Source organism: Ictalurus furcatus, chromosome 20, assembly GCF_023375685.1.
Source record: "Ictalurus furcatus strain D&B chromosome 20, Billie_1.0, whole genome shotgun sequence".
Lineage (NCBI taxonomy): Eukaryota > Metazoa > Chordata > Actinopteri > Siluriformes > Ictaluridae > Ictalurus > Ictalurus furcatus.
Window position 1 is genome coordinate 7,019,421 of NC_071274.1, and position 26,270 is coordinate 7,045,690.

General features: G+C 38.0%; 2 protein-coding genes across 3 annotated transcripts; both read right to left on the minus strand.

Annotated features, from left to right (window-relative positions):
* Positions 1-1,773: 1,773 nt before the first annotated feature.
* sirt2 (sirtuin 2 (silent mating type information regulation 2, homolog) 2 (S. cerevisiae)) lies at positions 1,774-17,595 on the minus strand. Of its 2 annotated transcripts, XM_053651146.1 has the most exons (16): positions 16,099-17,595; positions 15,881-15,927; positions 12,506-12,557; positions 12,237-12,347; positions 12,068-12,109; positions 11,850-11,956; positions 10,602-10,658; positions 10,443-10,511; positions 10,228-10,357; positions 10,051-10,110; positions 8,232-8,287; positions 8,052-8,128; positions 6,190-6,241; positions 6,018-6,085; positions 4,832-4,898; positions 1,774-2,864 (listed from the first exon to the last, which is right to left on the minus strand). In XM_053651146.1, exons 1-16 carry the CDS (start codon positions 16,112-16,114, stop codon positions 2,724-2,726), a joined length of 1,152 nt encoding a protein of 383 aa, XP_053507121.1. In that variant the 5' UTR covers positions 16,115-17,595; the 3' UTR covers positions 1,774-2,723. The 2 variants fall into 2 exon arrangements, with proteins under 2 accessions (XP_053507121.1, XP_053507122.1); XM_053651147.1 differs by lacking the exons at positions 12,068-12,109; positions 12,237-12,347; positions 12,506-12,557; positions 15,881-15,927; positions 16,099-17,595 and having other exon boundaries at positions 11,645-11,923.
* Positions 17,596-17,755: 160 nt separating this feature from the next.
* On the minus strand, positions 17,756-25,550 carry dmac2 (distal membrane arm assembly component 2). Its single transcript, XM_053651148.1, has 6 exons — positions 25,526-25,550; positions 24,950-25,134; positions 23,583-23,663; positions 21,236-21,375; positions 19,638-19,800; positions 17,756-18,104 (listed from the first exon to the last, which is right to left on the minus strand). The coding sequence occupies exons 1-6, from the start codon at positions 25,541-25,543 to the stop codon at positions 17,918-17,920; spliced, it is 774 nt and encodes a 257-aa protein (XP_053507123.1). The 5' UTR covers positions 25,544-25,550; the 3' UTR covers positions 17,756-17,917.
* Between the last annotated feature and the right edge of the window lie 720 nt (positions 25,551-26,270).

Here is a 26,270-nt window from a genome sequence, read left to right on the forward strand (position 1 = left end):
AACATATTAGTAAACAAACAAAGAATAAATATATTTCATCTCACAGTACAATTACACCTTACATTTCTTAAGTACCAAAAAAAAAAAAAAAAAATTATCGTCACGCGAAGCTACATTTTATCTTCTACATTTATACCACAGTGCTGTTGAATTCTCGGTTCTGATTGGTCAGAAGGTGTTGATTAACTTCTCTATAACTGCAGCTTTGGCAGTAGCTCCAGTTGTAAGGTTTATATTAATCGTTTCTATAGTTTAAGTTACATATACATATATACACACATATATACTGCTTACTGTAATGAATGAATAAGCAGAGTTACACTGTAGCTTTCCTATCTGGGGAATTATGATGATATCAACTGATGGTAAGTTGTGTTGATCCAGGAAAATATCCTACCTGAAGAAATAATCATTGCATTAATACCTGATTAGAAATGATACACCAAACATCCTGTTGTGCAATTAACTGAACTGGCTACTGGCTTCTCCTGAGAGCTAGTTGGGTAACTACCGTATGAGCTTTCTTAATAGCTAACAGCTTATTTCACAATCAGCCGTAATACTTTAAACTGTGATTATAAGCAGGAAGAGGCTCCTTACAGTCAACTTAGCTCTAATTACAAACAGCATTATACTACAGTTACAGGACATAAATCAACCTTATACCATTAGCAACACTTAACCATACTTTAAATGGTCTGCAATTATATAGCGCTTTTTTAACCTTAGCGGTTCCAAAGCACTTTATACTATGTCTCATTCACACTCACACACCAATGGTAACAGAGCTGCCATGGAAGGTACTAACTTGCCATTGGGAGCAACTTGGAGTTCAGTGTCTTGCCCAAGGACACTTCAGCATGTGGAGTCACGTGAGCCGGGAATCGAACCGCCAACCCTACGATTAGTGGACAACCCGCTCTACCACCTGAGCCACAGCTGCCCGATAAGATATTAATGTATCTTTACAAAAGATAGATCAATGTGTCATATTAAATGTATTATTGTTGTTGTTGTAGTAGTAGCAATTATTATCATTATTATTAGTAGTAGTAGTATTAGTAGTACCAGAATAGTGCCATGAAAATTTGCCTTTGCCTCTACCAGCCATGGCCGTTTCATTAACAACCTCAAAAACTCTGTAGGTCACAATCTCTATTCTAAAAAGCACCATACAATAGTTTAAATAAGGAATAAAACATGATGGGGTGATTGATTAATTTCCGAGAACATACCCCGAAGTGTCTTAACATTAGACATTCATTTAATCAGTTTATACTTACGTTTAAGTCCACAAAACAAGTTAGTTTGTTTTATGACTTACATTGTAACAGCTATAAATAACCAGTCTCTCACCAAACTCACTTTTCTCTCTCTCTCTCTCGAAGCAAATTATAATAATAATAAAAAGACGGCCCTCCATCATGAAGACGTTCCCACATCAGCTGACACTGGAGAGTCCTTTAAAAAAATGCTAAACAAACATCTCCTCACAGAAACCTACTGGATAATCAATCAATTACAAACCATTGTTATTAAAATCTATTTATGCTGAAAGTTCACCATACAAGTCCCTGGGTAAGTTGTTATTATAGAACGCATTAGAACGAGTGCACTGATATAAACCTGTGATTTGCCTTGCGGCGGAACTACTCTCGGAGCCACCGTTATAGAAAATTCATCAACAACTTCTGACCAATCAGAAGCAAGAACTTAACAGTCCTGTGGTATAACAGAATGCAAATCTCTTTTATAAAAACAATAATTAATTCATTCATTTATGTAGTGTTTATTTCCATTTCTTGCTGGTTATCGAACACATGATTGATGAAACATTTCAGCAATATTTTTTTAAATAAGCTCAAGTCTTGCATAATCATGGCACAGATAGGAAACACTGCAACATTAACAAAAACATTGCAGATTAAGCAATTTAAACATATCAGGCTATATTATTATAATGGATAGCTCAATTCATCAATAGAAATATTTTTTAAATGAACAGGAAATTTGATTAAACAAAACAAAACAAAAAAAAAGAAAAAGACATCAGTCAATGAGATCAACTCTAACTATACTTCCCATCAAACAGCCCTCCATTATATCATCTAGCGACTATTTATTTGGCTGTAAACATTGAACATTGACTGAACTTATTTAATGAATATATTTTCTTTTTCACTCTATAATCAGTTACAATCTTTTGCCTTAGTAAGGCTGTCCACAAAACCACCAAGTCCATAACTTTTGATATTCTAAGCATTAACAAATACCTCTACCACCTTCGGCAAATAAAACACATTTAGCTCATCAGTCAAGAAAATAAACAGCCTCCTGTACATATACCACCATTTAATCTGGGAAAGTATGCATAACTAACCCTTAATAAAAAATGACAAATGGTTGTTAAAAGCCTTATGCATATCAGGATTACAGTGAACCAGACAAGGTCACGCAAGATTATTTGGCTTGTCTGTCACCTGCATCGGTCTCGCCTCAATGTGTACAGTACAATTCGTAGCTTACGTGATAAATGTTGCTGCTCTGGGCCTAGTTTTCCTAATTTACCATGATATAAACATCCAAGGAGTGAAATTCTAAGCCCGTTGTATATCTAGTATGACAGAAATTTCAAAGAGACAGAGAGACGAGGGACAGCAGTCTCCGAGAATCAAAGACTGGGAGTCAAAATGGACCGGGTTTTAATTTTTCACTCAGCTTGTCTACTTTGTCTTCTCGGTCTCTGTGTTTTTGACGTCTTTCTCTGAGGCCTGAGAGCTCTGACTCGTCTGCTCGCCTTTCTTTTTCGCATCTTTGCTGTCAATAATAGCGTGTTCACGCTTCACCAGCTCCTCCAGCTCAGCCTGAAATGGAAGAAAGTGGAATAAAGGAAGCACAATTATCAAACTGCGGCTTATTTACACTCGCCGGACACTTTATTAGGAACAGCTGCACATTTTATCCAGTGCATAAAATCATAGATACCGTTCAAGAGCATCAGTTAATGTTCACATCAAACATCAGAACGGGGAAAAGATGTGATCTCTGTGACTTTGACTGTGGCATGGCTGCTGTAGCAGATGGGCCGGTGTGAGTATTTCCAAAATTACTATTCTCCTGGGATTCTCTAAACAAAAACACACCACTGAGCAGCAGATTTACTGGTAGAAATGTGTTGATGAAAGAGGTCAAAGAAGAGTTCTCAGACAGGTTTGAGCTGACAGGGAGGCCGCAGTAACTTAAAAGAACCGCTTTTTATAACCATGGTGAGCAGAAAAGCGCCTTAGACCCTGTAACATGTCGAACTTTGAGGCAGATGGGCTACTCCTGTCAGCCATAAACAGGAACCTGAGGCTACAGGCTACAGGGCACATACTCACCCTCACTCAAACTGGGCAGTAGTGTTGGGGAGGAGCTAACTAAAAGTAGTGACACTACTAACTGAACTACATTTTTCAGTAGTGTGACAGTAGATCTGCTACTGTACAGCTACAAAATCATGTAGCTTTTCCAGTAACGACATTTTTCAAATGAGTAGCAATGTAGCACAAGCAGTCGTTACGTGTTTGTCCAATTATAACAGTGTACTTGATGCATATCTGCGGTGCCTGCTCACATGGACAGGAAGCGACCGTCTGATGGACACGTAACACGACCAAAAACAGTTTGCTACATAAATGATAATACCAAATAAACTGGAGATTATTCTCTGATACCGAGACTATTACTGACGATTTGATGTTAACGCGTTTGATGCAACATGACATAATGCTTCATTTACTTACAAGTAAAATAAAATAAAGTAATTCAATACATTTATCAGTGCATGCCAAGGGATTTCGTTTATGTACTCAATACAACAGTCTGATTGTATTTCTCAGTATCTCGTTTAAGGGAGCAGCGAGAGAAAAACTTCCTCTCTTAACATATTTATTATAATTTCCATAATTAATTCATTAGTTAGTGGTAAAAAAATTAGAACACAAAAAATATACTACTACTACTACTAATAATAATAATAATTTCTTGTTGCATATATTATTATTGGCCTATAAAAAGTATCAAATATTCAAGTCCAAGACACACATCCTTATCATCCATGATGGAGCGGGAGATGGCAACTGATTCCAATAATGAGGAAACCAATTACCCGTGGCCTTATTTGTTGAAGTTCAAGTGCCTTAAGGAATCAAACAATAAATCTTAAACCTTTATATGTAATCTTTGCAAACGAATGATTAAAATACTCCATCCAATACTTCGATTATAATACGACGTCCAAGAGTTCAAGCACAAATTTAAAGACGGATACAGAGGGGAATGCAACTGTCATGTTAAATTGATAAGTAGCCTAATGTGCACATTATAATTCCATAATTGTTCCAACTTATTTTTTTTTTTTTTGTGTTTATTTTATTTAGCAAATTTATACACAGTTATTCACAAGCTGATTCACAATCATGACATACTAAAATTGTAAGTAGTTTCAATGTAGTTAGCTACTTTTTATTAGTAACCTGGTAGTGTAGCTAACTACTTTTTTAACAGGGCAGCTTGACTGTAGCTTCAAACTATGAGTAGCTTGTAAAGCTACAGTTTCAAAGTAGCTTCCCGAACACTGCTGGGCAGTTGAAAATTAGGTGATGTTTTTGCAATCTCTGATTCGTTTTCAGATTCTATGGTTAAAGTCCACTGAGATCACATTTCCCCCTGCCATTCTAATGTTTTGATAAGACAATTAACTGAAACTCTTGGTTAGTGTAGCGGATGAATGAAATTAATACGACATATGGTAGCATGCTTGTATGTGCGAATGTGCATGACACTTTACCTTCCAACCCAGCAGCTCTGCTAGAGCCAAGCAGCCATCATCACACGTACTTAAATGTGCAACATCCCTGTGATCAAACATGAAAGTGCTGTCACAATAATAACCATCTTTAAAGACAGCCTGATCTTTTAGACTTATTAGCTCATATCTTTGAACAGATGAGTCATCTGTACTAACCACTTAATAAACTGCAGTGACATTTTTGTGCTTTTAAATACATTTCTTCACTGTCACTAAGAGTTGTTGGTGGTTTAAAAAAAACAAATCAGCAAAGACATGACAAGATGTTCGTGGGGGTGAGCATGAGCTTTTGCCATGGCGTTCAAGTAATACATATGGCCTCACTCCTGGCATGACATTTTCTCCAATCTTTCTTCAGTAGAAGGATTTTGTCCTCTGATGAGTATGCCATTCCTTTCAAGCAAGCAGTTTTCCACTTATGACTGGATGTTGTTAGATTTTAGTTCTGACTGCATGTTTGCTTTGGAAGAACTGCTTTTCATAAACCAAAATTGGACTGGAGTTTCATTAGGGGAGTTTTCCTGTAATAGGCTCCAGACCCACCACAAACCTGACCTGGATAAAGCAGTCATTGAAGATGCATGGAAAAAGAAAAAAGAAAAAACCCAGACCTCCTGTCTGTCCAATTATGCAGCTCTGAAATAGGTTACGGTCCATGAAAAATGTGCTTGAATTTCCATTGCATTGTCCTTAAATCAAATTCATTTTCTCATAAAATTTAAAGAAATATTGTGTAAACCCAATCTTATATGCGTTAGCTGAAAACAAACTGATCTGAGAACTGTCTGGGTGTGGCCTAATAGTCTAATGTTCATACTTGAAACTCCCAGCCTGTCATTTAAGCAGATGGGAAAAATGTAAGACAGCTGAATCATATGTGTACCAATCTATCCAATAATACAGTTAGCATTGTAAGCTAGCTTTCCTTTGCTAGGTTGCTCAAACTTGAAGAGGCACATAATTTTCAGAAATGCTATGTGGGCATTAGTCCTGTGATTGGCAATGGAGGACCTTTCATATCAAATCATATATAATGTTAAGTCACATAGTTATTCGGGTTATTGTGGGCACAAGAGCAACAATAGCCTCATTTGAATGTATGACAGATTGAACAGTACGACAATGTATGTTGAAAACCTTCCACAGAACAGCACTTAGCACTCACCTGTATGCTTTATCTGAATCAAAATCCATTCCTCCTCCAAATCCCAGAAAGCCCATTGCGAAATCCGACTGTTAGCGATAAACAGCAAATAAAACATGCTTAGCAGTAGTTGGCGGGAAATATTTCAAATGTAAAGAGCATGTGACCTTGCAAGCACACAAACAGTCAGTACCTGTCCTGACTTCTCCATATTGATGAGGAGCCGTGGGCAGCTAGTGGGAACTCTGTTGAAAGAGCACATTAGTCAAATTAATGAAGACTGTGGAAATGACTAATGAACTGAATAGGCTAGCCCCTTCATACATTTTGGACTTGGTACCGGAATATCTACTCAGTATCATAATATTATATACTGTATTTATGATATTTACATCTAGATGTGTTAAACAACTGAGAACATGGCACCTTTGGTGGAAGACCACCCAATTTTTAGGTGAGCAAAAGTATTGGAAGAGATAGTCTTGAAGTAAATAACACTTAATATTTGGTTGCATATACCTTACTTGCAATAACTGTATCAATCTGATGACCCACTGAAATCACCAAACTGTTGCATTCTTCTTTTGTGTTGCTTTTCCAGGATTGTACTACAGCTTCCTTCAGTTGTTGTTTGTTTTGGGGGGGTTTCTCCCTTCAGTCACCTCTTCAGGAGGTGAAATGCATGCTCAATTGGCGATTAAGGTCTGGTGATTGATTTGAACAGTCTAAAAGCAGCTACTTTATCCCCCTGATACAGTCCTTTGTTGAGTTGGCAGTGTGTTTTTGGTTATTGTCTTGCTGCATAACGAAGTTCCTCCCAATTATATTGGATGCATTTCTCTGTACATTCTGCTCACAGAATGTTTCTGTAAACTTCTGAATTCCTTCTGCTGCTACCATCATGAGCCATAACACTACCTCCACCATGCTAGAATGATCAGCTTGTATGATTTGGATCATGAGCAGATTCTTTCTTTCTCCACACTTTGGCCTTTCCATCACTTTGGTAGAAGTTAATCGTGGTTCCAGAACTTTTGCAGCTAATCTCTGTATTTCTTTGCAAATTCCAATCTGGCTTTCCGATTCTTACTGCTGATGAGTGGATCTTGTGGTATGGCCTCTATATTTCTACTCTCAAAGTGTTCTTCGATTCCTAGATTGTGATACCTTCACCCCTACACTGTGGAGGATGTTGATGTCGTCACTGACTGTTGTTTTTGGGTTTTTCTTCACAGCTCTGTCAATGTTTCCGTCATCAACTGCTGCCGTTTTCCTTGGCTGACATGTTCCATGTCTGGTTGGTAGTACACCAGAGGTTTCTTTCTTTTTCAAGACATTCCAAATTGCTCCGTTGGTTACGTCCAATGTTTTTGCAATGCCTCTGATTGATTTTCCCTTTTTTTTTCTCAGCTTCAAAATTGTTTGCTTTTCTCCCATAGATAGCTCTCTGGTCTTTATGTTGGTTTTTCCTCTTTAAAAACAAACACAGTCTTCACAGGTGAAACCCAGGGCTAAAGTAGGCCAAGAGTAGACATTTAGAGCTATTCATTGTTTAAACAGTAAATCTAAAAGGACACCCCCGGGCAACAAGAAACACCTGCCAGTCACATGTTCCAATACTTTTGATCACTTGAAAAATGAGTGGATGCAAACAAAATATGCCAGGCTCTAAGGTGTTTAACACATCTAGATGTAAATGAGGAAACGGAAGCTGAAATTCCGATCTATCGTCTCATTCATCTTTTGATGTCAAGTACAAATGTCTTCAGTGTATAGAAATACTTCTGGAAGAGACTGTATATCATTACAATATGCTAATATGCTGGTAAAAGTGAATATTGCAATTTTGGGAGAACTTGCTTTTGATTTTAAAGTGCTGGTTAGTGCTTAGAGAATAGTCTGGGAAATATGGGATATTGAATTTTTTTCTCCAAGTACACAGGATTTAGTATGCTGGATTCTAAACTACAGATCAATTTGAACATCTGAACAAATTTGCTGGAGAACGTAGAAACATTGCAGTATATCTGATAAAGATCATTATGGTTTTCTCACCTGCTGACAAGAGACGCAAAAGGTTGAACCTGCAGAGATGTGCCCATTACGATAAGAAGATCACACTGAGGAAAATCCTGTACACATAGAGAACAGGTCAGTGGAAGACCAGAATGAGTGATACTCTTCAGTACAAATAAAATTTGGTATTTCATTTGGCTGACTTTCTTTCTTACGGACCTTTTTCATCGAGCTGAAGAATCGAGTTGGAAGATTCTCACCAAAGAACACAATATCTGACAAGAGCCAGAGCACAGATGTGAGAAAGATTAAAAGTAGGTGATTTACATGTTTACATAAGTTTAACAACCTAGATTTTTTAAAATTGCAGTTTGAAATGTTTAACACGTTTATGGACTTGTTACTAATAATTATTCAGAGATATCTCCAGAAAAATGTCACACACAATATTCTCATGCAATTTCTTCATTTCTGGCATCAGTTTACATTTTTTTCCCCAGCCTGGAAATGAACCCTGCCCCCAGCTGGATCACAGCTGTTGAGCTTCTCCCCTTTTCCTTAAAAGGCAACTCACAAGGCATGCACAGTTTACAATACAATTGCAATTTACTTAACATGCAGCAGAGCTTTAAAAATTACAAACCTCTTTTAACAACAGCTAATAAACCATATTGGACAGCATCATTTCTGAAAGTATGGAACAGCCCATACGCCTTACTCCCTTCTCCTTGACTGGCATGTCTCCTTCACACACACGATGCTGATTCCACTGATAACTAGTATCAGTGCTATCATTATCACTCATCATATAAACTACTCGAGTACTCGATTCTCTGACATGATTCACAGCACCAGCCAGAGGAGGGTGAACCCTTCTTGCTGAGTCTACTTTCCCTTACAAGGATTCTTCCTCCTTACAGTCATCTTAGGGAGTTTTTCTTTGACTTGTTGGCCCTCAGCTTGGCGGTTAAGCCACTCATGTCAGTCATGTTGCTTTTAGATAATATGCACTGTGAAAAGCACTATAAAAGTAAATTCCTAAGGAGATTAGTGCCTCCTCCAGAAGGCCTTGCAGACATTGAACTCTCTTCTCCTCACAGTTAGATGATCTTCAACATTCTCCATCTTTAAACTATCCTTACTATAAAGGTCTTTTTTGTTTGCTGTTAAGCTGTCATCTCTGATCATTGCGTTATTATTGTGGTATAGTCACAATTTGTGTGTTTATGTATTGTAATGTGTTTTGCTTCAAAAGTAATTTGAAAAGTGCTAAATAAATTATTATTATTATTATTATTATTATTATTATCCATCCACCCATTTCCAATACTGCTTATCCTACACAGGATCGCATAGAGCCGGGAGGCTATCCCAGGGGACTCGGGGCACAAAGCAAGGGACACTCTGGACAGGTTGAAAACCCATCGCAGGGCACAATCGCACACATATTACGGACAATTTTAAATGCCAAACAGCCTACAATGCATGTCTTTGGACTTGGAGAGGATACCGGAGTACCTGGAGGAAACCCCCAAAACACAGGGAGAACATGCAAGCTCCGCCCACACAGGGCAGAGGTGGGATTCGAGTCCCCAACCCCCAAAGGTGCGAGGCAAATGTGCTAACCACTAAGCCATCGTGCCCCCCTTATTATTATTACTAATATTATTATTATTTAGTAGTAGTAGATGGTTTCAAACAGAGCGAACACCTTAACACATTCATTCAATTTAAATACATTTCCACAAAGGTCCAGCTTCTTATTTAGTTAGTAAGATATCTTATGTGTTTAGATATATTTTAACATATGTAATATATCATTATATTCTATACTTTGTAGATGTCTGATCTTGGAAAAAAGATCTAATTTTATCTAGACAAAGAAAGTGTGGAAAACACAAGTCATGTATTGAGATGTTAACCAAACAAACATTCTTCTGTAGAACATATACAACCCATCAAAAATAGTGCACGCTTTCTATTTCTTTATCATAATTTATCAATAAATGATCAAGGTTTTACTGAAATCTGAACTCACCAGGTTTGACCAGACTGTTACAGGCTTCACACTTAGGAATGTCCTCAGCAAAGATCTTGTCTATCAGTTGGATGTATAAATAAAAATCAAAAAGCATTAAAAGCACATGAAATCACTTGTGTTCTGCAACAAGCAATGGACTGAAACTTCAGCTGTATGTGAGAAAGTGTCCCGCACCTTTCATCCACTCCATGGTGTACTCCTTCCGGCAGAGGAAACTCACACAGTGTGAAGTGTGAAAGGTTCCATGGGCTTCAATCAGGTCCTCTCCTTCCAGTCCTGCCACTCTCTCTAATGTATCAATGTTCTAACAGATACAGAAACCTGGATTGTACAACCATTAATGTGACAATACACACACACACACACACACACACACACACACGCCTGACCTGTGAATAGCAGCGTTTGAGAAGGCCTTTATCCTTCAGCATCCTTATGAAGTAATGACACACAGTGGGCTTAATAAAATAAAACCGAGACAGTGTTATAAGTAAAGACAAATACCACCAATATTCTGGAATCTATTTGGGGAATTAGAGAGTTCCTACCTTGAACTGTCCTGGGTAGAGCTCTCTGGCCAAAGCAAAAAAAGGTTCTGGATGTTTCTGATGGGAAATGAAAAAAATATGGTAGGTTGTAGTCACACCACTCATGTTCAAGTCATGTTCGATTTATATTAATCCATTTTTTAAATGTAAACTAAAGCCTGGTTTACACGGTATAATTTCAGCAGGCTTTTTAAGAATATTATTATTATACGATGAAGATTCTTTAATAACAGACTGCATAAAAGTGAGCTTGGGGAAGTACGATTATTATCTTGTCCATTTTCAAATTTTGTTCACACTTTGCTAGTGCCTGTGTCGCTACTGTATTTGTAGCGGTCATATGTGTTCTGCGTCATCTTATACTGTCCTCCTATTGGTGGCTTTCAGACGAGCGTCTTGGCAGCGGTCACACTGCAAGATCTGAGCTCATCACATTACGTGTTTTAAGACTGCTGATCTCAACTCCCGACCAATGAATTCTTTTACAACGTGCAATTTTCGCCTGTGACGGCAAAACGGGGCTGAAAATTACACAGTGTAAAGCCTGCTTTAGTTGAAAATAGCTGAAAACAATTTGCCCAAGCTGCCACTTGATGTGCAATGTCTGCAGATGACGTTCCCACTATATAAACATGAGTGTATCCCTGTCCCAAGCTGCAAAACTTTTGGACCTCTTTCTTCAATAATGTCTCCGACTTTCTTAAAATCAAATTAGATGTCTGTCATTTAATTGCAATCTTTGGTGTTCCATCACAGCGTCAGCCTCTGAACCATAAAGAAGTTAGTGTTGTGGCTTTTGCATCGTTATTTGCTCTGAGCAGAATATTGCTGTCTTGGACCTCTCCACAATCTCCTTCTACATCAGTCTGGCTTAAAGATTTAATCTTCTTTTTAAAACTTTTTTTAAAAAAATCAAGTATAACATCAGAGGCAGGGGTGAATCATTTTTGGGAAAGTGGCAACATTTTATTACCTACTTCAATGATGTATGCACCCTGGAGGTGGATTGAGGGAAGGTATACGTTAAATACTAATCATCTTACTCTTTTTTTGTTTGTTGTTTCCTCCTTTCTTTTGGTTTTGGCTGTGATTATTTTGTTGGGGCCAGGTATGGTGTGGGTTGTTGGATGGGGTGTTGTAAAATGAGATTTTTTTACATATTGAAATTCTGAAATTCTAGGGCCAAAAAAGACAAAAAACATGAGTGTAACCAAATAAAAGTTTTAAAAATGACACGAAGACACAGACGTTGAAGTAGTCAATCTGAAAGATGGCCTCCGGGTACGGCAGGTTGTATTTCTGCAGATTGGAATAGAGGCCAGTTCCAGGAGAGCGGAAGTCAGGGATGCCGGCCGCTGCATGGGAGACACAGAGAGAGACGTGTTAATATGCTGATATATTACTATTCATAAGATTATGCCAGAGAATAAATGGCAAGACATTGAATGCAGAAACAGTCTACTTACAGGTCGATATTCCTGCACCCACCATACAGATAACATTCTTGCCTAAATAACACAATAAGACAAATGTACTGGAGTTAAACAAGGGGCTGATTAGTTATTGCATTTTATCTACATTACTTAGAAGCGAGGACCGCTGAAGAGATTACATAACTCAATGTGTAATACTTACATTTACCACTCTGTATATAACGAGCAACTCCGTCAAGGCTCAGTTCATCAAGGACTTTCTCTCCAGGGCTCAGGCCGAGAGTCCGAGAGAAAAGACTGCGCAAGAAATCCACTTCAAAAACAAACAAACAAACAAAAGGAACAGAGCGAAGTTAAAAACCTCAAGTCTACTCACAGATCGATATGTGAAGACAAACAAATATTGTAATAATGTATACTAGAGTTACTGATGTTTTGAACTTTATTTAAAAAGGAAACACTGATATTTACTTTCAGTGTCTCCAGAAGCGTCGCCTTCCTCGCTGCTGTCGTCTGACTCGGCCTAGAGAGTCATAAAAACATCGAGAAAATAAAAGCAGTGACGGTCTAATCAAAATACAGGATGGTATGGCTTGGAGAAAATGTTCATATTTGTGTGCTTTTTGAACAATAAACAGATTTATTGTATCTCTACTCCTCTGGGAAGTCTTTCCACTAGATTTTGTAGTTTGGATGTGGGGATGTGTGTTCATTAAGCCACAAGAGCATTAGTGAGGTCAGGCGTTCAGTGGGGTTAACCTCAGATCACTCAAGTTCTTCTCCTCCAACCATGGCTAACCATGTTTTCGTTGACTTCGCTTTGTGCACAGGAGCATAGTCATGCTAGAACAGGTTTGGCCTATTTAGTTCCAGTGAAAGGAAATCGCAATGCTACACCATACCAAGACATTCTATACAATTGCTTTTAAATGCTTTTGGCCTGATGTGTTATGAGACCCTGAGATGCATTTCTGCTCACCATGGCTATAAACAGTGGCTGTTTGAGTTCTCGTAGCCTTTGAACCTCAAATCAGTCTGTCCATTCTCCTCTGACCTCTCTCATCAACAAAGTGTTTCTGCCAACAGTACTGCTGCTCACTGGATGTTTTCTGTACCGTTCTGTGTAATCTCTAGAGACTGTTGTGCATGAAAATTCAAGGAGATCAGCAGTTTCTGAAATACTCAAACTAGTCCATCTGGTACCAAAACCATGCCACGGTTAAAGTCACTGAGACAACAATTTACCAATTTTAATGTTTGATGTGAACATTAACTGATGCACTTGATCAGTATCTACATGAGTTTATGCATCAGGCTGCTGACACATGATTGGCTGATCGGATAATTGCTTGAATAACAGGTGTAAATGTATTTTATAGGTATTTTATAGGTATACAATCATACAAATGCTGAATGTAAGTTGAATCAACACTTGGGCCTGATTTACACACTGTACATGCAAAAGATGAGTCTCTAACCTATAAGGTGGACTAACAAGTAAGATGTTTGAGTAAGAATACAATAGGACCGTTGCTTGTTGTCCCTTTAATCCTAACCCTAACTCCAGGGGTCAGAATCTGAAGTGATTTGAATATTGAAGTGAAATAAATGTTTTTAGGTCACTAATCAACCTTAAAAAGGTTATTTCTTGATCTTTTGTAACCTGGTTTGCAATAATGACAAGAAATCCAGCTTAGTCCCTTTGTTTCTGTCCTATATTTAATACATCACACTTGAGGCAAGCGCTGCAAAACGCCACTCTCATCACAAGTTTTGGTTTTACTAAACAGTTTAACCTAGCTAGTATTACATGCTAACCACATCACAGAACTCACTACTGTGTTCTGTTTTAACTGTGAATCGGAAGACATTTTCTCACGCTTGTGTATGTGTGAAAGAGTATTTGGAACATTTGGACAATCATTCTGTTTTTGATTGCTACCTTTGACTTGATTTCAGAACAAATGTGCTACTGTATGTGTCTGTGTGTGAGAGAGAGTCAGAGAGAGATTATCATGATCATGGTAATGTAGCAAAGAGCTTCTCATGGTCAGGAGTTAATTAAATTTCAGTCAGGTTTATATTAATGCACTTGTTTTAATACATTATCATTTCTATAGTAAGAACTCACACAGGGACTTGCACGGGGGATGCGCCACATAAATAGATTTTTAAAAGGGTGTAATGGTTTACTGTTACATGTAAATTAATTGATGTTATAATCATGATGTTGTGATCTTGTATTCGCACTGTATATTGTATCTGTGCCCGTATATGGATCTGAAGGCTTTAGATGTGACTGCTGCGGTTAATAAGAGTGGCTTTCTTGACTGGTGATGGCAAATACTGCATGTGCGTGTTGTCTTGTTGTGCAACTAGACTATTAAGAGATTAATATATCAAATTCAGTACAGACAAGATGTCTGTAGATTAGCTAGCTGAGCGTGATATTAGAGGGGTAGCTGAAATCTATATATGTCGCTTGACAGTGAAACTATTAGACAATTCATGAAATTCATAATTATACAAGGTCTCGTTGGTGGAATAATAAGGATAATGTGATGTAAACACACACTCTCTCTCTCTCTCTCTCTCTCTCTCTCTCACACACACACACACCTATAGTCAGACTTTTAAATGTTTCAAGTCCATAATGCTCTACTGGGTACATGCTGCCTTTACTCCAAATACCAAATTTAGTAAACAAACAGAGTTACAACAATGTTTTAACCCTTTCATTTAAATGAAACAAAAACCACTCAACTAAACCTACAGCTGTCTTCCGTCTAATTTTGTATAATTTGTACTTTGGCCAGCGCCTGCTTAGTCGATTTACCTTTATTTTCTCTTCCAAAAGGAATTTTCAGGGGGGAAAATGATAACAGAATTTACACAAATGAATCAGCTCAAAAGTTTACATACGCTTGATTTTTAAAACTGTGTGATGTTACTTGGATGATCAATGACTGTTTTTATGTTTTGTGATAGTTGTTCATGAGTCCCTTGTTTGTCCTGAGCAGTTAAATTGCCCACTGTTCTACAGAAAAATCCTCCAGGTCCTGCACATTCTTTGCTTTTCCAGCATCGTCTGCACATTTGACCCCTTTCCAACAGTCGCTATATGATGTTGAGATCCATCTTTTCACCCTGAGGACAACGGTGGGACTCGTACATGACTAGTATAAAAGGTGTATTCACCGATGCTTAAGAAGGCAACACGATACATTAAGAGCCAGGGGGCTGTAAACTCTTGAACAGGATGATCGGTGTAAATTATTATTTTGTCTTCTGGGAAACATGTAAATATCTTATGTAGCTTCTGAAGGGCAGTACTAAATAAAAAAAATATCTTTAAACAAAATACATTTCATTAAATTATTAACATTTTGCAGATTCTGCAAGGCGTATGTAAACTTATGAGCTCAACTGTTAAGGCACATGTGAAATACACTCACTGCTGATGACGTGTTATATGTGTGTCAGCAACATGCATTGAAAAATATTCAAGAAGTCCAAAATAACCAGCTTGAACACATTTGTAAATAGTAAATAATCTGACGTGGATGCCAAAAATGAACCTTATATTTAATGTCTCTTCTTTGAAAGACAGGAGGGTTTATAGCCCTGCTAACCCATTTACACCCCCTCCTCGCGCGTAGCACCCTTACTCATTAAAACTTAACTTACTTTACAATTAGAAGCACATTATATTGTAATTTCCTGCGCATGCGCGATTGTGCACTTCACATTTAAACTAAATTTCAGGGCACATACTGAAAACTAAGTGCCCACTCGTCTTCATCAAAACACTATAAAACGAAATCCTTGTGCTTAGTAAGGTGTTACCTCGTGGTCAGGTGTATCAGGCTCCTCCTCAGCTTTTTTAGTTTGTTCTACAAAACAAAACAAGCAATATTACAAAGATTCAGTGCTTACTTGTTAGCTAGCCATCTTCTTAACTGCCTCGGTAATACATAACAGTAGACATAGCAAGTAGGTTAGCTAAATATTTTAATAACGTGATTATTAAGAGACATCGAGCTACTATTTAATTAGAGTAATACCTTGGGAGTCAGACATCTATCCGTCTACCTGTAAATAAACCTAACCGCCCTTTGTATACGTGAACAAAATGTTTAAAACACCAGCTATTCGGTTAAAGGGACAAGTGCTTGTTGTTGTGCGTCGCAATAAGTCGTCCGACTGGAAACAAAAGCCGCGTTGAAAAAAAAAAATCATGCTGCGAACAAAAAACTCATGTTTACACACCAAAACGTTTCACTGGTTGAACTATTACGCTACCATTAATATTAGGACCAAATACCGAATCTGAATTTAGCAGAATAAAATAAACAGAACACCCCAAATGGTTCCCTTGCGGTTTGGTTTGGTAATGCACTATGCCACTAATGACATTTTAACATACGCAGCATTTTAAATTGTATTAAAATGTTGCATTTGGTTAGTGGAGAAAGCTCTATAATTCAGAACGTGTCAAGTATATAAAATGGCTTGGTGTAAAATAATATACCTCTCCTGAAAGGCCGTTTTCATCTTCATGGACTCATGAGCTCCCTTTACATTCCCACACCTCTGTAATAAGGCTTATGGGATTTACCACATTCTCTTAATAGATTTATCACCTGAACACGTGTTGAACAGATGAACAGAAGGAATAATACGAAGCACTTTATATTTAAATTATTATTTCTTCATAGTGTAATACAACATTTTCGTTTACAACTTAAATTGATCATCAAATGATTACACATCCCTGCTGAAAACGTCCAACTTGGTCTGACCAGCTACCAAATACAGACCTAGCTGGTTAAACTGGTAGACTGTCTTTGCCAGCTAGTAAATTATTTTCCAGCTTCCTTATTACTTGTTTAAACTGAACAATAAATATTTGAGAATTAAAAAAGAAAAACCAAAAAAAAAAAACCAAAAAACAAAAACAAATAAACAAAAAAAGGCTTATCTACAGTGTAGCATTAGTAGCAGTAATTCAGACACTGTTTCCTTTCTAATAACACCAGCTGGGAAACATGGTCTACTAGTGTAAACCAGAAGTCTACACTGTCTGGAAAATTACTGTACCACATACATTGATCAGCCATAACATTAAAAACCACCTGCATAATATAGTGTAGGTCCCCCTGAACAGTGATGCACAGTGTGTTCTGACACCTTTCTATCATAGCCAGCATGAACTTTTTTTTGTTGAGGAATTTGCACTACAAATTTCTACCGGTGACCCAGCGACAGAGTCATGTGACTTTGACTAAGGCCAAATTGTGATGGCTAAACAGCTCCAAAATGGCAGGTCTTATGGGGTGTTCCCAGTTTGATTAGTTCCTACCAAAAGTGGTTCTAGGAAGGACAATAGGCTGACAACCGGTGAACCAGCGACCTTCTGTGGGATCTGACCAGACAAGCTAGCCTTCGCTCCCCACATGCATCAATCAGCCTTGGGCGCTCATGACTCTGTCGCCGGTTCACCAGTTGTCCTTCCTATAACCACTTTTTTGAACTAACCAAACCAGGAACACCCCATAAGACCTGCCATTTAGGAGATGTTTAACCATCACAAGTTGGCCCTAGTCAAAGTCGCTCAGATCCTTATATATATATATATATATATATATATATATATATATATATATATATATATATATATATATATATATATATATATATATATATAAATATATATATATATACACACACACACATTTTAGTACCCTTTTCCCCTCTGTATAAGCAATTCCTTTACAAATATCCCTCACTCACTTGAATTACATAAAAGTATTGTCAAGCTTGGTGCCATTAGATGGCTAAGCATCAACAGGAGCGGCATTTGTATCTGTGTCCCCGGTCCTGTTATGTCTGAGCATGTCTCAGTGAGTCTGCATCTGTGGGCTCCTGATTGTCTGTTTGGATCTGGAGTCCCTGATCATATTCAGCACCGATGACCTTGCAGTGAGGCAGCATCTCCTCAACGAGGATGTGCACCAGGCCTGGACTCTGCACCTGCGGGAGTGAGGATATATCTAGCTGCTGCAGCTGCCTGAAAGAAGAAACACACAGAGATTGAAATCCATCCATCCATCCATTTTCTGTACTGCTTATCCTACACAGGGCTGTGGGGAGACTGGAGTCTTTCCCAGGGGACTTGGGGCACGAGGCGGAAATCAGACCACCCATCGTGGAGGCGCGTGGCAAAGACATTCTAAATGCAACAAAATCTGGTATCTTTTATGACAATGACCTAACAAGCAGATTGAAGCAAAAAAAGTGAATAACTGATCAAATTTGTAGAAATAAGCACTTAATGTTGTATATAACACTATACTAATTTTATAATACCATACATGTCCAAAATACTATTTAGGTGAATATTCTCATGTACAAGCATGCCCTGTCAAGCATTCTTCCCCCTGAAGCTTTCCATTCTGTAGTGTGAGAACCTGAAATTAAAATGGATTTTCCATTTGATTTACACAATACATCTAACATTTAAAGGTGCAAAAAATATATTTTATTGTGACACAAAGGTTAATTAAACCCTTATCATGACAAAAGCAGGCATTTGTTGATTGCATAAGTATTCACCCCTGGGCCTGTACTTTGTAGAGTCACCTTTTGACTGCAATTATACCTCAAGTCTTCTGGGACATGTCTAGAAGCTTTGCACATCTGGATCCTGATATTTTTACCCCTTCTTCCTCGTAAACTTGCTCAAGCTCTCTAAGATTAGATGGAGACTGTTGGTAAACAGCAATTTTCAAGTCTCAGAGGTCTGGGCTTTGACTGAGCCATTCTAACACATTCTTGGTTTTGAACCACTCCAGTGCATCATTGGCAGCATTCTCAGGGTCAGTCACTGTCCTGTCGCAATGTGAACCTCTACCACAGTCATAACATGCTTGAAGACTGGAACAGACTTTCTTCTAAGATTGCCCTGTGTTTAGCTCCATCCATCTTTCCCTCAACCATGATCAATTCCCCAGTCCCCACTGATGAAAATATATGGTGCATAAAGCCACCACCACCATGCTTCAGTGAGGGGATGGTGTTCTCAGAGTGATAAGTAGTATTGGGTTTCTACGAAACATAGCACTTTGTGTCAAGGAAAAAAAAAAAGGTCAATTTTGGTACCATCAGACCAGAGACCTCTTTTCCATATGTTTGCTCAGTGTTTAACATGCATTCTATCAAACTTCAAACATGATTTTTTTCCCTCTCAATAATGGCTTTCTTCTCACCACTATTCCATAAAACCCAGCTTTGTGGAGCATGTAGATATACTACATATACTCCCATAAGTTAAAGGTTGTAAATACAAAATGTTGTAAAGTTCAAAGGGAGGGTCCTTATGCATACTAATGCAAGACACTTGCATTCTGAACCTCTTAGCCTTTTGCAACAGCTTTGCTTATTGATCTATTACTTCACTAACAGGTATGTGGAGATACACCGAGTTTGCATACATGTTGTATTGACTTTCCGTAGCTTAGATAGCGTTAAACACTACTTCATAGTAGTGTGTTAAAGTCTACCCAACATTTTTAATTTGCATGTTTACACTAAATTGATTTACCTGAGGTGTTGCAGTGCAGCTAAACCTCCCACAGTGATACGAGGGCAGTGGGATAAGTTTAACTCCTGAAGGGTTTCGCTGAAAACATGTAAGCGAGCAAGGAACCAGTCATCGACCTCTGGGCAGCCCTGCACAGAGAGGGAACGCAGCTTGCGCTGACTCGCTGTGGAGAGAAATAGATCGTAAAACTCATGTCAGGAGTGGTTCAAAAGGTCAAGGAATTGGTCTCAGCTGAGAAAAACCACTTAAGCTCAACTTTACTTCAGGGCCACCATAGCAGCAGAAATGCAATTTAAGTTTTTTAAAAGTTGCTTTAAAATAATTAGATGTAACAGAAATTGATTTATTAAATGAATATACATATCTGCACAGGTAATTGATTATTTTCATTTAACAGCATGTCTCAAAGTGTTTTATTCCTTTCATACCACATGAATTTGCCACGGACTTAAATTTATTTATTTATTTATTAAATAATGACATTGTACTTTTTATCCATTTGTAGTCATATAATGTATGTAACAAGTTAGTTCCTGTTATTACTGTGCAGCTTCTTACTGAGAAATCACAAAACGCAATATTCGCTGTCTTGAAGACTTTCCCTCTGACACTTACAAAAGAACTGAGATGGGAGCCTCCTTCTATAAATATTAAATAAATATCTCCTCACAGAAAATATCACCACAGCAACGAGTACACATTTGTCTTTGTTAAATACTGCACACTTATTAGCCTTAATCTTGAGTCTGAGTATTGACAATCTGCCATATAAAGTCCCTGTGTATTAGCTGTTAAAATAGTCCCTATTTATAATACAGTGCAAAGCTGTCCTGTTAACCAACAGAGATAGCCATGACCTGTAGACAACAGCCATAACTATAGTACCTACTGCTGAACTAAATAATATACCACAACAGTATAACGCAAGTAGTGATGGTGTGTGACATGTGTACACAAGGCGTTGGAGCTGCATTGAATAGAACAAACTACTGCAGTGTAGTGTTTCACAGCATGGTGAAGCCTGTACCAAAGTTAGATTGCTGACACAGGAAGCTTCAAAATCCACTAAACACAGGAAGGAGGGGGGCTGTTTCAAAGTTTTTGGTCAAAGATAAGACATATGACGTGTATTAACTGAACCATTTTAAACAGTAGGATTATCAGAACATCAAAATTAACAGGGTTTTTTTTAGTGCACATAATAATTAGGATGAAATTAACTTCATCCACCCATCACTAACACAGACGTGCCAACAAGAAAATAATCACCTCCTCCTACATTATTTGCATTTGGTTTGACCACCGCTTTACCTGAAATAACAGAAAAACTGCATTTTCAAGTGTCTCCTGTATTAGCACGGCAAGTGGTCAAAAAACATAAATGCCTTCGCTATACTATACTGTTGTTGTTTTTGGGACCTCTGCCAAAGATTAATATATGCTAGAACACTATTTTCATGTTCAGTATAGTTTGAATTTTAGAGATATCTCGCGTGACAATAACTCATTTGCATTTTGTACTTTCATGCCCTCCACGTGAAGTGTTTCTAGGTTTGTACAGTATTGTGTGGTGTGTAAGAATGATGAGAGAGGATTACTGAGGTTGTGCAGTCCAGCCTGGTTTATCAGAGTCCTGCTCAAGTCAATCTCCTCTATAGTGGAGTCTGGTGTGTTTACAAAATCAAAACTAAACTTCCCCTTTGAATCGGTGCGAAACCACGCAGTCTGTCCAGCAAACCTGCGAACAACATCAAGCAGTCAGTCGAGCATGCACAGTGCTTTGCATAAATATTCACCCCCACCCCTTTTACTTTGCTATATTTTGTAGTGTTACAACCTTGAACTGAAACGGACATTAACTAGGATTATAGAACAACACAAAAAATGTAAGATTGCATAAGTATTCTTTCCTGCTGCTGTGAAACCCCTCAATAAGTTCTTAATTAAAAGATAATTAGGTGAGTGAAGTTGGCCTGTGCGCAAATAAAGTGTCACTTTGTGTATATAATATACAGTAAGTACACCTGTTCCTGGAAGGGAGGTCCGGTTTGTTAGAGAACGTACCTAAATAAATGAAGACAAATGAGCCATCAAAACAAGTCCAGGACAATGTTTTGGAAAAGTATCAATCAGGATTTGGTCTTTTAAATAAATAAATAAATAAAATAAAATAAAATAAAAAACATCCCAAACTTTGAACATCTTGTTGAGCACCATTAATTTTTTCCTAGAAGAGAAGCAGCCAAGAGGCCAATGGTAACTGCGACAGAACTGGAGAGACCCACTGATACAGAATGTGTAGCAAGACTTGAAAATTGCTGTTTAACAAAAGGTCTCATTCCAATGTGACAGGGCTTGAGCAATTTTGCTAAATAATTTCAGAATACAGACGTTAGAAGATGATAAAGACATATCCCAGTTGTAACTGCAGGCAAAGGTCGTTCTACCAAGTATTGACCCAGAGGGGTGACAATAAAAAAAACATTTTGGAATTTTAAATGTTAGGCATATTGTGTAACACAAATTAAGTCCCAATTGAGTCCATTTTAATTCTACAAAACTAGGGAAATGCTGCGAATATAAACTAGATGTAATTTCCCCGAAATAAACATTTATTTCTCCAATACAGTGTGCTGTGTACAAAACCAAAAAAGTGCTACATATAAACTGCACTGTTTACAGACCAACATGTGATCCATACACTCACCGTCCACTTTATTGGGAACACCTTTACACTTGCACATTCATGCAGTTATCTAATCAGCCAATCATGTGGCAGCAGTGCGATACAAAAAAAATTATGAATGCAAAAAAAATCAGATACAGTCAAGAGGTTCAGTTAATGTTTACATCAAACATCAGAATGGGGAAAAAGTGTGAGCTCTGTAACTTTAATGATGGCATGGTTGTTGGTGTCAGATTGGCCAGTTTGAGTATTTCAAAAACTGCTGATCTCCTGGGATTTTCAACACAATGCTCTTTAGAGTTTACACAGAATGGTGCAAAAAAACAAAACAAACCATCATGTGTGCAGAGAATCTGCAGGCTGAAACATCGTGTTGATGAGAGAGATCAGAGGAGAATGATCAGACTGTTCTGAGCTGACAGGAAGCCTATAGTAGCTCAAATAGGCACACTTTACAACCATGATGACCAGAAAAGCATCTCAGGATGCACAACAGATCAAAACTTGTTGTGGATGGGCTACAACAGCAGAAGACCACATCAGGTTCCACTCCTGTCAGCCAAAAACTAGAATCTGAGGCTATCATGGGCACAGACTCACTCAAACTGGACAGTTGGAGGCTAGAAAAAGACCAGGTGAACTTCAGGTGAATCTTTAGCAGTGCAGTTTGGGTGAGTCTGTGCCCATGACAACCTCGGATTACTGTTTTTGGCTGACAGGAGTGGAACCTGATGTGGTCATTTGCTGTTGTAGTCCATCCACTGCAAGGCTCAATGTTTTGGGCATGCTGAGATGCTTTTCTGCTCACCACGGTTGTAAAGAGTGATTATTTGAGCTACTATATCCTTCCTGGAAGCTTGAACTAAATCTGGACATTTTCCTCTGACCTCTCTTATCAACAAGGAGTTTCCACCCACAGAACTGTCACTCACTCAATGTTTTTTTGTTTTTCGCACCACTTCTAGAGACTTCTAGAGTTGTGTGTGAAAATCCCAGGATATCAACAGTTTCTGAAATACTCAAACCAGCCCATCTGGTACCAACAACCACGCCACGATCAAAGTCACAGAGATCACACTTTTTCATCATCCTGATATTTGATGTGAGCATCACCTGACGCTCCTGACCTGTATATGCATAACTTTTTTTTGTATTGTGGTGCTGCCACATGGTTAGCTGATTAGATAACTGGATGAATGTGTAGGTGTGTGTAATATATTAATGTGTGGCTTATGTTATGGCATTTTCTGTAAGAGTACCTGAAGCCTCCTCCCAGTTTCAGAATGGAGTATGCTGCTGCGACATTGACACCGTATTTCTTCTGTGCGTAATCATAGAACCTGCATAGGAGACATAGTATATAACTTGTCATGGTATAACGTATAACCAAAAGCACTTTCAATCAACTCTCGCCAAATAGGTAACAAGATGATGTTCCTAGGAAACCTGGCCCATACTGGTAGATTTAGTTTTTTTTAACCATTCTTTTGTTTTTAACTCAGTATAGAAGGGCAAGTGTAATAATCAAGGAATAGCAACAGAGAAGACAAAAAATTTAAATGTTTTGATTTGTATTTGATGGCTAAGAACTCAAACACTTACATTCAATACGTGTCAATGAGTCTCATAATACTTTCAACTCCACTGCAAGTCTGTGAATGCGTGTGATTGTGTCTAGCTCGCCCTTGTGCCTTATAAGTTTGTGGAAACTTCCAAAATTGATGCCTCCTCGATACTACCGCCTAAAGCCCATGACCCGGAAACCGATCTTTAAAGAAGTACCCATTCTAAAAATGCGCTCAGAGGAATCACGCATCAATAAGAGAGAAGGCTTTTGGGGCATAGATCATCTGGTGTGTGATGCTGTGAAGCCTAAACTTGTGTTTGTGATAAATGATACAAAAATAAGAACCACAAAAACAAGTGTAATAAACTTAATTAAACAAACATTGGCTACGAATACAATCCTAGAATGAAAGTCAGTTAATATAAAAGGTGAATATATGGTGTACTGGCATCCCATCTAGGGTGAATTCCTGCCTTACACCCGGTGTTCCTGGGACAGGCTCCAGCCCTGATAAAAATTTAATACAAAAAAAAAACACCCCAATAGTAACCCTCATAGAATTTGTAATGGTTTTATTGTTTATAATGGGAATTGTATTGGTTTTTAATGGAAACTGTAACAGTTTCTGTGGGCCTCTGCTGGTATTCTATTGATAGCATGTTATGTCTAGTGGATACCATTAAAGACCAATTATGGTAATGGTTTTACTTGTTAGCTGACTGTTTGTAATGGTATTTGTAGTGAAAATCATTAGAATTTCTGTAATGGTTTCTATTGTTTTTATAAATAGTGAGATAATCAACCATGACCCTAACCAGGATAAAATGCTTTCTGCATATTAATGAATGAATCATTTACATTTTGGGAGGCATCCTTACATCTTTTCTGTGCTTCCTCAGCGGGAGGAACTAAGAAGCAAAGAAAACAAGGGAAACAAGGAAGCCTGATTAAATAAAGGAGGAGCATTCTTACACTGGTGTCTGGATTGTATTGTGCCTCACTTGTTGAGTTGCATTGGATAAAAAATGGCTAAACATAAGACGTATTTTTTTAACTTACAAATTTTTACGTCTCACGTCCCGATTTTTGAACCAGTTGCCCAATCTTATGAGATATTCCACCTCAAGAAAGCGCTGATTTAACTGAAGGAAGACCTTGCTGAACAGAGATGGAGGACTGGAAGCATAATGCCTTTTAGCCACAGTGAGACATGGCACCAGTAAGCAATGTCTCCTCACCTGAAACTAATGAAAAAACAACATGAGAAGAGGGAAGAGAAGAGAAGACCAGAATGATCCCTGAACCAATAATATTTTAACATATCATCTGCAACATTCATACAACCCTTTATGCATGTTTATCTCAGATTTAACAACCACTCTGACTGAACTATCCCTGTTTATTTATTTGATTATTTATTTATTTATATTTTAGTGATCAACCCACTGTGGACTCCCCCCTCCCCTCTGGATAAACGTGAGAGCTGTTAAATTTATTTAATTTCTAACCAATAAATTGTTAATAAATCACTCAATACAATCGCTGGCTTAAATTAACAGAGATTTGCAAAGTCCGAAAATATACTGAAATTGCATATAGCTCTAGAAGACATGTCTTTATGAAGGTTTTACGCACCAGCATGGAGGCCACCATGTTGAAAATCTACAGCTACGGCGAGCACGGAGGGACAAAGGTTTTTTTGTTTGTTTCTTTTTTCCCTGTATGTGTATGAACCCAAACAGCAGATGGCGCAAACATCAAATGTAATCAAATTACAGACTCAAATTAAGGTGTACATTTATTGTAAAACGCAGTTTATGTTTCGATTCAAGTCCAGAAGTATTGGTATCCTTCATTAAAAAAAAAACATGCAGTGAGTGATCTTTTGTGTCTAATCATAAAGGGACCCTGCATAGTTTTATTTAAACCCAGCAATTTTTTTTCTCTCAAAATATAAAGTAGGTTTTCTTAATTTGTGTGTATGTGCATATACTCATCAGTGTATGATTGTTAGTTACCTCAGATGCTATTTTCACCAACTGCATGCTCACTTTGTGCACATAGCATTTTTATTTTATTTTATTATTTTTTTGCATGGACATGGCACTGTTCAAACATGTGACTGGGAAGAGGAGGATCTATAACCTATTGTCCGGGGAAAGGGAGTCCAATCTTATCTGCAAAGGGCTGGTGTGGATGCAGGTTTTCATTCCAACCAAGCAGAAGTCACACCTTGATTGGAATGAAAAGTTGCACCCACTCCGGCCCTTTGCAGATAAGATTGGAGCATTGGAGCAGTGGGGCATTAGTTGGGAAGTGGGGCATTCCAGGAACTGTATGTCAGGTTTGTTCAACTGTTGATTATTGTAGCAGGTGGGGG